This window comes from Colletotrichum gloeosporioides, assembly GCF_011800055.1.
Source record: "Colletotrichum gloeosporioides strain Lc1 chromosome Unknown consensus_8, whole genome shotgun sequence".
In the NCBI taxonomy this organism is placed as follows: Eukaryota; Fungi; Ascomycota; class Sordariomycetes; order Glomerellales; family Glomerellaceae; genus Colletotrichum; species Colletotrichum gloeosporioides.
In genome coordinates, this window is record NW_025544653.1 from 197,498 (window position 1) to 210,105 (window position 12,608).

At 55.1% G+C, this 12,608-nt stretch overlaps 1 protein-coding gene across 1 annotated transcript; it reads right to left on the reverse strand.

The window, feature by feature from the left end:
• Positions 1–1,486: 1,486 nt before the first annotated feature.
• GCG54_00010395 (putative carboxypeptidase C24C9.08) lies at positions 1,487–9,150 on the reverse strand (the record flags this gene model as incomplete). Its single annotated transcript, XM_045410320.1, has 7 exons — positions 1,487–1,641; positions 1,742–3,198; positions 4,217–4,905; positions 4,953–5,032; positions 5,083–7,576; positions 7,630–8,979; positions 9,070–9,150. The coding sequence occupies 7 exons, from the start codon at positions 9,148–9,150 to the stop codon at positions 1,487–1,489; spliced, it is 6,306 nt and encodes a 2,101-aa protein (XP_045270218.1).
• Between the last annotated feature and the right edge of the window lie 3,458 nt (positions 9,151–12,608).

Genomic DNA, 12,608 nt, shown 5'->3' on the forward strand with positions numbered 1-12,608 from the left:
CCCCANAGAGACTGGGTTCATTCTGAAGAGGGGGGTTCACTGCAGTTTTAACCCCCCCTCCCCCCCAGAGGGTATCAACATATTCTCGTACACCATAACCTTAACCGCCTAAAAATGCGCTGTAAGCATATCGGACGGTAACGTGCCCGGGTGGTGCCTCGGATCTATACTCATATCGTGATGCATACCTAAGATTCTTCCGATTGAGGGTCACCCACAGCAATTTTAGCCTCTCAGAAAGTGCCAATAAATGTTTTGATTTAGCACCCTCTACCTTAGATTGCCAAGATATACACGGCGCGGGTTCGTATGGTATCTCATTGACCTGGGCTGAACTCAATAGCCTAAAGCCTGGCAGGACTTGCACATGTTTCTAGCATAGAGGTGACCCTGAGGAAGAAGACTCGGGTGGCGATTACCGAGTACTTCGAATTCAAAGATGATGTGGCACAATTATCAAGACGACCATGTTTCAATGCCTAGCTGATGGAGGGTCTTTCCAAAAGCAGCCACGGTAATAGAGGAATATGATTAGTTCGAAATCAGTCAAATATCCCACGCTAGAGAACCCTGACGCGCCTGTCTCTCATTGAGGCACGCTTACCTCATAATGGCTTGAATACGCGCATTCTCAGGAGGCCTGGCAGGTAACCGCCGTTGAACAGTTAGTATTGGTTTCCTTGAAGGAGACATGTTTGCATTAGCGGGCTATGAGACTTCATAGTGGAAGACTCACTGCAATTTTAACCCCTACAGAGGGAATCATTACATACATCCATTTATCCATTTGACCACATGCAGTGGTACGCCAAGATATGCACTGCCAACACAGCAACGACGTTTTATTGGTTTCGGCCGAAGTTGGTGCGGCTGGAGGCTCTTTGTACTGGGCCATAATAAATCCGCTCGCGGTATACCTTTCACAGCAATCTTAACCCCTCCAGAGGGAGGCAATACCTGTGTCTGTGTGCCACCAACCGCCAAAACAAAAGTTGCGCCATGGGCGCGACAGCCCCCTGACGCTTGTCTGATATCCTGAATACCACCGTATCCTCAATTTCACTCACGTTCGAGTACGGTGCGGTTAGGATAAGTGGTGGTATTCATTCGAAACAAAAGGAACAGATTTCATGGAAATATGATGAATATAATCCCAAGCCAGGTTGATAGTCCACCCGTCTCATTGCGAGCCTCAAGGTCTTTACTGGACCGACACTTTGAGGAGTGTATGCATACTTGCTCATTTAGAACTCAGTCATTCAACTCAATGCATATTGTCACTCTATCATTGTCACCAGCGAAGAAAAGAAAGTCGCTTCATTATTATCTCTAGCCTACCATCATCATTTACTCCACCCTTCTAGAGATCGATCATAAACAACCGCCCTCAAAACGACATCACATCCATCCTCAGATTGAAGAAACATCAGATGCCTCCCTCGATGTCTGAACCAGATTCAACCGCATGTATCCTCCTACAGGTGGTTTAAACTTCCGCAGCATCAAAGTTGCGAATCAAATCGTAATAAAACCTCAAAATCTCCATATGCGCAGAAATCTGGATCCTCTCATCAATCGTATGCGCGTTCACCGTGGCCCCGTTACGGATGGGCACGAAGCGGTACACGTTAGGGGTGAGGTCTACACAAGTCCACATGTCAGCAAAGTCTTCTTACGTCTGAAAACCTCGGCGGTCCCCCAAACCAAAATTGGAAGAAAGAAGTCAAGAAGTCAAACTTACTCAGATAATGTCTCGTATCAGTGTTACCAGTCATCAACTCCCCAACAGGCACAACCTTGCCCCCATCAAACGCAAACGAGCTCTGCAGCGTTCCCGAGAACAAGTCCCAAATCGGGCCCTTGGTCGGCGACACCGGCGCCACGAGCGTCTTCTGCGAGGAGCTCAGGACCAAAGTGCCGTTGTAGTCCACCTCGTACTTAACCTCCACACCACCATTCTCGAGACCAACAGAGCCCGCCAGATCTCTCTTCTGTGCAGCAGCGTACTTCTCGTACCCCTCGTCGCCCTCGAACGCCACAACCTTGACGCCGTACTTCTCCGCAATGCCAGAAATGTACGAGACAACATTGTGCTGGATCTCGGGGATGCTGTTCTGCGGCGCCACGCGGTAGTTCACGCCGACCTTGACGACCTCCGGCATGGCGTTGATCTTCTGCCCGGCCTGGAAATAGTCCACGCTCTGCGAGGTCTGCAGGCGGTAGTGCGTCGGGCGGTCAATCTCGACCAACGTCTCCGCGAGCGCCTGCAGATCGCCCTCTTGCAGAAGCTTCGTGATCTCGGGCTGCGCGTCGGGGGAGTACCGCGCCTGGCAGACCATGTGCTCGTACAGCGGCGACTTCGTCGTCAGCTCGGGCGAGTAGGGGTGCGCCTCGAGCGCGACGACCATCTCCGACACGATGCCGATGCCCGTGTGGGGGAAGGGAACAGAGGAGTGGCCGCCCGTGACGTGCAGCTCGAGCCAGATGTCGACGTGGCCCTTTTCCATGACGGCGGGCAGGGCGTAGAGCGTCTTGGAGTCGAGCTGCTGCAGGCCCATGCCGCCCTCGTCGAGGATTAGCGCCATGCTGTTGTTGCCCCATTTCTGCTCGAGGTGCTTGGCGATGTGGCCCGCGCCGCGCTGGCCGGAGCACTCCTCGTCGAAGCCCGAGGCGAGGATGATTGTGCGCTTGGGGACCCAGTCCGGGTTCGCAAGGAGGGTTTCGAGCGCCGAGAGGAGGGCCGTGAAGGAGTTCTTGTCGTCTGAGACGCCGCGACCCCACATCCACTCCCCGTCAAAGTGTGCGGCGAACGGGGGATAGGTCCATGTCGAGGCGTCGGCGACGGGGACGACGTCCTGGTGGGCGGCGAGGAGGAGAGGCTTAAGGCCAGGAGAGGAGCCAGGGATGGTGTAGACGAGACCGAAAGTGTTTACTTTGACGAGTTCGGAGCGCGCGTGGACCGCCGGGTAGGTCTTGCGCATGACATTGTGGAGTTCGTAGAACACTTTCCAGCGCGGATCGGTGTCAAAGTCACCGAGATCGTCGTAGCAGATTGAGGGTACGCGGACGAGGGCTGCATGGCGGGAGACTTGCTTGAGGATGGCGGCTTCGGAGGTGAAGAGCTCCTTTGCGGAAGGAAGGCCGTCGGTGGGGGAGATCGGGGGTGGGAGATCGCAAGTGAAGGAGGAAGCTGAGGGGCTGGTGAGAGGATGTTGGTCGGAGGAGGCGGCGACGGCCGCTGCCGCGGATAAGATGTTGATGAGGGTGTTGGAACGCATCGTGAAGCTGTTGTGGTCGACCGAAGGCGCTCCAACTCAATGCACTCAACTCCGCGTTTGAAATTGTCACCTTTCTTCGGCCCAAATCACAGAATTGAAGAAAGAGAACGCAAACCCTCGCGGGAAGAAGTGTAGAGACGTCATTTTGTAAGCAGTCACACACATAGATCCCTGTGTTGCGTGATAGCCACCTCCATGCATCCTTCTCCATTGACCAGTCAATGTCTCGAGAGCTTCCCCGTCCCCCGCTCGCCGAGATAGGAGCTCTTCCACCAACGTGCAATCATTGTGGGGTTTCAACAGATAACGGCATGGAACCCCAGTATTTGCCGATATCGATGTTTCGGAGTCGGAGCCCACCCGACCGGTGCCGATACGGACATGTGGGCGAGTCACGCCGCGGGCAACTTGCGACCTGCCTAATCAGAGAGCGGAGGCTGCCATTGGGTGTCGGGTATCTGAGGTGGGGATTCATGAATCTATCGGCAATTCTGCCATTGTGAATTCTGTAGGACCGAATGCTACACGCGGGTCAGTCGGTGGACTGCTGTGCTAACATATGAGAAGATGTCGACGGTGTTTGGCTCTTGTTCATTGACTCGCTCAGACGTCTGGACAAAGTCAATTGAATCCGGGGCCCAGCAGGCATCGGAGTCAAGCCAAGACATTGGAGCGGGGTACGGTTCACGCAGCAGTTGAAAGGCAGACCGAATAAGAAATGAAGATGTAAATATGCAATGACTACAAGGCACCCGCTTATCGGTATGCCCTGGGTATGTGCTAAGTGAGACTTTTTGAGATTATCCAAGGCCTTTCCAAGCCACTATTACTCCATTAAGATTGAATGAGATTATGCCAACGATTAGGCAGTCTGGGTAATAACGGGTCCGCCGGTTGTCGGGAGTGCAACCGGTGTTGAAAGAGCGTATAAGTCAAACATCTTGGCCCCGCCGCAGTAGTTGGCCGTGTTTGTTGTGGTTGTGACGGTGCCGTCGGTGGTGAAGGTGCTAACACTGCCATAGCAGTAGTTCTTGCAGGCCTTGGTCCCGACAAGGGAGGTGACAACGCCGCCCTGGAAGTCGAGACTCGAGCCGCCGTAGCACTCGTGGTGGTACTCCAAGAATAGGTACGGCAGCTTGGTTGTCGGTGTTGGGGCCTTGCTATACACCGAGTTGGCGTGGGCAATGCAAAGCTCAGGCGTGACGCTCTGGTTGGCAAACAGGAGAGGAAGTGCGTGTCCGGTAGGCCGGTCCCTGTAGCAACCAACATAGTAGTACCCGTCGGTTGCCGTGGCTGAGGTCGAGGACGACGAGCTACCACTTGACGAAGGGGAACTACTTGTGGTTGTTGATGCCGGCACAGATGGCACGAGGGAGCTGGATGGCGCTACAGACGATGATGAGATCGCCGAGCTGCTTGATGACGGGCTGGGACTCGCGGTGGACGATCGGGAGCTGAGAACTGCGGAGCTCGAAGAGGCGACACTTGAGCTGGCGCCAACAGAGGCAGAGCTGGAACCGACTGAGGATGATTGAATTGTCGAGGCACTGGATGACGACGTTGACTGTTCACCAGCAGCAGAAAGCTTGAAAAGATCAAGGCGGCTGGTTCCTCCGCAATACTCAGACTATTCACCGTTAGAAAACATCTTGCGACGGGGGAAAGTAGACTAACCTGGTTGCCGCGACAGAGCATATCGCACTCCTTCAGCGGAGCCGGGACCGACCCTGCGTTGGTTGCACTTCCGCACCAGCCTGATATCATTGTTAGAAAACGTCTAGTAAGCACGAGACACGAAACCTACACTCTTGAGCGTATTCAACCCCCATGTACTGGAAGTTGCCCTTCGCGCAGAAGGCGGCGCAAGCCTTAGTTGTCATATCTGCCGAGCCGAAGGAAGCCCCTGACAAAGCGCGTCCGTTGACGCCTTCGGTCTGGCATCCCAGGAACTCGTAGTCGCCTGCTCGTGCAGCGTGCTGGGGTTGGGACGGTGCTTGGTTGGGGATTGTGTTGTTGTAAACCGAAAGGCGGAAGCCGGCACCACACAGACCGAGGGTGGAACCCGCACAAGGTGAAGAACATTCGGCTTCTGAAGTTGACATCTTGGCAGCTTGCGCATCCCAGCCGCAGTAACATTCGCGGCCGTACTCGACACCAAAGTAGTTGAAGGCTCCACCACCTGGCGCACCAGTACTGCAGAATGCAGCGCACTTGGCTAAGCTCATGTCGTCTGAGGCAGAAGACGCCCCTTGGAAGAGTCTCTCGCCGTTAACAAGGTCTTTGAAGCACCCAGCGTATTGCCATTGTCCGCCGATGATAGCAGGCATCTGAGGGTTGAGGGGTGACGCGACAAATGTTGCAGATGGAGTCGCACTGCTCGAAGTCGTGGAAGTGGGGGTGATTGTCGAGACGAAAGCCGTGCTGCTTGAGCTTGAGGCACCAGATGAAGCACTGGACACCAATGACGACGAAGTCGCAGTTGTGCCGGAACCACCGCTGCTCGCGGCGGCTGCAGAGCTAGTGACAGCCGAGGAGGATGCCACAGAGGAGGCGGGAGGGACGCTGCTAGCGGACGATGCTCTGGTGGAGGATCTCGTTGATGCTGGCAGAGATGAGCTAGAGCTGGGGTTCTTGAGGGACTGGTAGAAACCAGCAATGTCGAATGATGTGATATCGGCGTACAAGCTCATGTGCCCGTTGTCGCCACCACATGCTTGAGTGTCATCTCCAGTGCAATCGAAAGTGCACAGATTGAGGGACTCGTCCTCGTACGTAGAGGGATTCTTAATGCTGGAACCGCACCAACATTCTTGGTGGTACTGGACACCAGATAGGGCAAATCCTCTGTCGTTGCAGATTCCCTGGCACTGCTGCAGCGTATTCGTCTTTTGTTGAGCAGCAGTGTTGACAGAGTTCTGAAGATTGCGGCCTAAATTGGTGGTATCCTTGAAGCATCCGACATATTGGTATTTGGCAGTGCCGTTGGTAAGAAGAGGCCCGACTTGCTTGCTGACAACGGTACCCTCGAACACAATGTCGTGGCGGCCCGAAACCTCGCCGGTGGTTGAATTAAGACCGTCGGTGCTGAGAGTCCACGTGGCACGTAAAGCCTGGGCAGGATGGTTCGGCTGAACAGGTGCGGCATGAATACCAACGCTTCCAATGGAGCAGCTACCGCCGACAACTTGCGTTCCCTCAGTGAGCTCATTGTTAGGGTTCAGGGCGAAGAGCTGCGAGGTGGCGGGAGGCTTGGAAATGGTGATCGTCAGAGGGGCATCGCCCTTGTTGCAGACCCTGATTTGCTTGTCGACAAGGCCTCCTGCAACCACGTTGCCGTATGAAACAGTGTAGTTTGACAGCACAGTCCAGCCACCGGAGCCATTGGAAACCTCGAACGAAACTGCAGGCGGGTCGTTGACGGAAGCACTTAAAGTGAGCACAGCAGTTCCTCCGTTGGACCAGATGGTGATTTTTGACAAGTATGATCCAGGTGTCTCCTTCAAGAAGCGCAAGGCGACAGTCAAACTCTTTCCGGACTCAAGAGTGGAACCAACGGTCGGGAAGTTTGTAGATGAGAAACCAGAGCCAAGCCCGCCATCACTCGTAAAGTTGGCGTAGTCGCTAGTGTTCGTCTGCCAGGCGAAGCCGGTGAACGTCAAGGTGCCGTTGCCAACATTTTGAATGAGAGCAGACCCCGTGAGGCCTTCTGGGGCGTCACGGAGAACCAATCTACCGAAAGCGATATCCGATGGCGTGGCGCTCAGAAAGGCGCCCTGCTTGACGACAGTGCCTTGGACAGATACCAGCACACTAGTAGCGTACTCGGCAGGAGGGCTGATGGAGAGCGTGACGGCGCTAGAAAGCACTCCAGGCACAATCGGAACGGCCGGGTTGGAGAGGTCCCAAGTGACGTTCAAGGAGAAAGATGCTCCTGCAGCGACTGCACCCTGGGGTAGAGTTGAGTTGGAGCAAGTAAAAGTCGGGTCCGCAGCGGTGCAACCATTGACCTTGGTAAGAGCGACGTTGGCTTTGCAGTTGACAGTCACGCTGGCGGTGGAACCAGCTTCGAGAGACCCAAAGTCCACTGGGCTGGTGCAGTTGACAGCAGGGTTGACGGGAGATCCCAGCGCCACAAGCCTATTGTTGTTGACGTTCATGAACACACGGCCATCACCAAAGACCGGACGTTGGAACTTGTTGCTACCTTGAGTGGAGGGCAAAGTGATGGGAACCATGACGCCGTCCTGGGGAACGGCACGGAAAGCTTGGAGACCGACGTTGACATCCGCAACCCAGACCTGTCGGGTGTTAGTCAAAGTCAATGGACGTCAACGAGTGAGGGGGATCTTACAATGCCAGTGCCAGGCTTGCCGTTGTCTGATGTAATGGTCATTTGTCCGACACCAACGCGACCAGCTCCGACGAAGGAGGCTGATTTGCCGGCAAGAGTGAATTGAGGCGCACCCTTCGCGTCGAAACCAAGCTTGTACGCAACAAGCGGGCCACCAACAGTGGTCGCGTAGATGTAACCGCCCTCGCCAGGGTAGCTGCCGAATCCGCCGTACAATGAAAAGCCAAGCTCAATTGTCTGGATAATGCCATCGCCGCCGTCAGCCGCCTGTCTGAAACCGCCGAGGTTGTCGGCGTTCATGATGTAGGCTCTGCCCTTCTTCCCAGCCGTAACGCACATTCGGTTGACGCCGGTGCCCTTGAAAACGGTTGGATCCAGGACGGCAAGTCCCGAAGAACCGACATCGCGGTCACCAGCATCCAAACCAATGTAGTCATATGGCTGAAAGTAGTCGATGAGACTCAGTTTTCCGGTCGACGCTACCTCCATCTTTACGGTGCACTCGTCGAGGGTGGACATGTAGATTCTGCCACTGGCAGGAACGTTTCCGTTGGCGTGCCCCTGACCGTTGCCTGCCACGAAATAGACATTATTGCCGATGACGGGCAAACCCATGCCACTCTGCCATATACCTGCTTTGCCTCCCGTTTCGGTTTCGAGATCAAGTGGCTGCGGCTTTGGAGCTCCAGGAGCAGCTTCCGTGGCCCACATGCTCACTGGGCCCACGCCAGGTGTCTTACTGACGGACACGAGATAACCAGTGTAGTTCCAGCGACCACAGTGAGAGCCGAATGCGGCGACGATGTGGCCGTTGAGCTCGGCTAGAGAGGGTCGCTGCAGGGCCACGCCACCGACGAAGTACTTGGCTGGGTCGTTATCGGCATTTATACCGTCAATCAGGACGGGGAATTTGTCGACATCTTCGAGCGAGGGAATACGAATGGCGTACATCTTGTAGACACCGTTGGCTGTGCCGGAAGTGGTCCCGTCTCGGTAGCCCTTGGAGAAGACGTACATGATGCTTGTCGCGGGATCGATGATAGGGGTACCGGTGATGCCGACCCAGTTCGGGATGTCGCCGCAGTTGCTGTCAGCAGCGGAGAACGGGGCCTGGAGAGTTCTCTGCTTCAGGATGTTTCCGGTCTTACTATCGAAGATACGAATGATGTTCATCTCGGAGGCGGTAATGACGAGCTCGGTGCCCCCCTCGGGTGTGTAGACCAATGGCTTGGCCAACCAGAACTCCTTGCTGTCGGGAGAAGTGAAAGTCCATAAGTTTCTGAAGCTTGAAGAACCGGCAATGTTTGGGTCAAGGTTGTGGTTAGGGAGATAGCCCGATTGGGGCAAATCCTATAGTAGCATGTCGTCAGCCCACATCCCATCGCAGTTGGTACAAATCAAACACGGAACTTGTGACTTTGAAGGAGGACCACAACTTACAGCATCACGGTATGAATCGGTGGAGGCCAGCGAAGCTACCAGTGCTGGCAATGAAGCCAGCACTCCAATGGACAACCTCATCCTGGCAGACTAAGAAGGGAAAGAAAGAGGGACGGAATGTCTGCCTGGACACACAGAAGAAAACCCAAGAGGTGCCTTGAGGAAGTAAAGAGAGCGTGGCACTTGAGAAGGACATGATGAGGACCTGGGTTCGGGCGAGATAATAAACAAAAACCATGATGGCCAAGATTCTTAGCCAAGAGCATGGCACCCCTCAACACGCCAGATGGGGGGCACAGCCGCGGCCCTTCCGTCGCGGCCGACATTAACCTAGTCCATGGGTCGAGCTAGAGCTTCTCTATCGAAGCTGGGCGTAGGCGCAGAACATGCGCTTCATGCACGACCAAAGTGGTTACTCGCATGGTTTTGGCGAGCTGGCAGTCGTGCGTGTGGAGGAAGGTTGTGAAGGGATGGTGCGCAAGCCTAGGCTTGTTTGATTAGGGCGAGATATTGAAGACGCCCGAGACAATCCAGGGAAGGCGGGAAAGGCATGCCGAGCGTGGAAGCAGGGGAGCTTTTTCTCTTAGCTCTGGCACAGTATGTAAACGCCAGGTCAGAGTCGGAGAGAAGCGTCCAAAACAGCAATGAGCACAGGCGCAAGCCCAGAGCCCAGCGGAGCGAAGTCAGGAACCGGGAGCCGAGTGTTGTGCATCCGTAGCAAGGGAGGGACTGTGCCCTTGGGAGTTGGCGAGACATAGGGCATCCAGGCTGGCGGATGGAAGCCATGCGGCGAGCAAGGGATGATGCGATGGTGGTGTGCTTCAACAAACAAGGCGAAGCTGGCAGACTGCCCAATAATTAGCCCAGTGGTCCTTCACAAGGCGCATCTCATGGATGGAATGCCTGGGGTGCGTGGCTGCACGGAGCCGGGGCCGGAGGCCAAGATGGATGTGATTCAATTGCTTTGTTGTCTTGGTCGGCCAAGTATCTCTCCGACGCCCGGCAACTAGTCGCCACGAGTAGATTGGGTTGACATTGTTTGCAAGGCATGTTGGATCTGGGCAGGACGAGATCTGCCGTGGGGTGGGCACGTCGAAGACATGCAGAAGAAACAAAGTCGATTGAAGGGGCTCCGAAAAACGAAGCCAACACTAAGGTACGGACGGGAGGGTGGAACAAGCTCCGATGAGCAGGGAATGCAGCTTGGGGAAGAGATTGGGGGCGTCGGGCGCTAGTCTTGATGGAGTCAGGTGTTTACTTAAGCGAGCAGCATCACCTGCAGGCAGGCCCGTCTGCACTCTGCACGGAAGGAGCGCTCTAGCACTCGGGTGCACCTGCACCTTCCAGCACCAGCACCTGCAGCACGATGCAAGGGCGGAAGGCACACGGAAGGTGGGCTCGACCGAAGGCAGCTCGCCGCTAAAGCACGCAAGAAATACGGTTGAAAATATGGTTGTGTTAGTGGTCGTTCGCTGCACCGGGCCCTCCTGGCATTAATCCAAATCAGAGAATGATGACGTTGGAAAGACAGGGGTGTAAGCTGTGGACTGTCGATGCCATCGATGCTCGCAAACCCGACTATTGCATTCTGCGACTGAGGTCAGGTGCCATCGCGATCTGGCAAAGGAAGAAGGCAGGAGGGCAGGCACCTTCAGCTCGCCACTGCCATGTTCGAGGTGTGCTCTTTCCATCCTCGCTGTGTCTAGGGCGTCCCTTCCGTCGTTCTGTAGGCAGCCCTTCCATATGTAGAAGGGGTGGGGTGGCGGCCGTACCTGCGTCGCGACTGCAGAGGCAAGTGCCTGTCGGTTTCCTCTTTCCCCTCCCTCTTGCTGAATTGGGTGATGACAGCCTCCCCCCTCCGTCTCCTTCTCCTTTGGCATTTTTTGGTCTCGCTCTTCCTCCAACATGCATCTCGCCGCAGTCGACGAGAACAAACCGCATCCATCCGTCTAGAGATGATGATCAACCTCCCCATCCCTACTTATATTCGATGCCGACATTACCGATGCTCCCTCTGCTCGACGCCAAGCTGAGAGACGCTTGCTTTTGAACCTGTTCCGCCACGACACAAGGATCGCGATAGATCCCAAACATTGGACTCACCGCGATAACCTGCTCTCGTACGACTGCCTACTTGGCTCTCGCGTCCTCCGCCTCAACGCACCACACCTCCCTGTCTCCAAAGTCGATTTGGGCATTTGAGCCCAAGGCACGGCACGGCCGATTCTCTCCCTGCGTCTGGTGCCTGAGCTGCTGCAGTGCAAAGACAGCCTGCACCAGATACCGGTCATCCCATCGCTTCGTCCAAACCAGCTCGTCGGGTCTCCTGTCATCCCATCCCTTCAGTCTTCCCTTGGCAATCGTCCACCACCATCACCGCCCGCGGTTTCCTCACACGCCCTCTTCTTTGTTCATCTTGCCCGAATTCGCCTTCAAGAGCCTCGAGAACTACGAAACAACAAGGACAACTGTTGGTTGGCCCCCAACTGACAAACTTCGTTCATAAAAAATAGATCGGCAATCCACGGACCAACGATGCGGCATGTTGGGCACGGCGCGCCTGGGTAGCCGCCACTAACACACTTGACGGCGGTCGCGATGCCGATTCTAGACCATCGTCCTCTCTGGAGTCTGAGCACCATGAACAAAAACACAGCTTCCCTCGTCATCGAGAGATGGACTGCGTCATGGTTAAACCTGGCCGAATTCTCTGGTTCCCCTTAGTTGCATCCCACGTGCACTCAACGAGGAAGACGTTGAGTGGCATGCGCTGCTTCAGCCCCCAAGATCCACAGCTTCGCCCTCGTAGGTCTCGAAGTCCGTTTGGTGGGGATTGACCTGATCAACGTTCCTGGCCATTGGAGGCTTTTTGCATCGACAAATATCCGTCAGTAACCTGCTGTTGGTTTGCGAAAGAAGGGAAAACTTTCTACGCTAGCTAAGCGCCTAAAAATAGGAGATGACGGGAAACGTTCCATCTGCCGGCACCCTAAAAAAAACTCTTCCCGTCGGCCTCCAGGTCTACCAGTCTAGCGCAATGCGCCGGTTGCCATCGATTCAGCGGCGTCTCTGCCCTTTTCGTCAATGTTTTGTCGGCGTTTGGTTCCACGACATACAACGTTAGCCCTTGTCCCCTATGGCTGCGCTTTTGCCAGTTCTGATTTGGTTCTTCGATGGCTAACACAGGATCAGCTTGTGTCCGCACCACATCCACCTGTCGAACCGCCGACACGTCCATCACCGGGACTCGGCTCCGTGTAAGACGCGGAGGCCATCGGGAATTATCAGGACCCTGGCGTTGCAGATTTCTCTAGGAGACCTGTCAGTGGATCGAACCACCTGTGTGCTCTTTCAGCGCCAGTCAGTAGAGCCTCGTGAGCATCTGCAACGCCAGCATATCCCCGCAAAAAGACGTTCGGCGGACCCGCGAGTCAGGGGGATCCGCATAGAAAAGACCCCCTTTTACAGTAGAATACGAGCAGGCTGAGGACTAGCGTCCTCGGCAATGCAGTCAATGCCTTGGATCCACTGGTTATGTT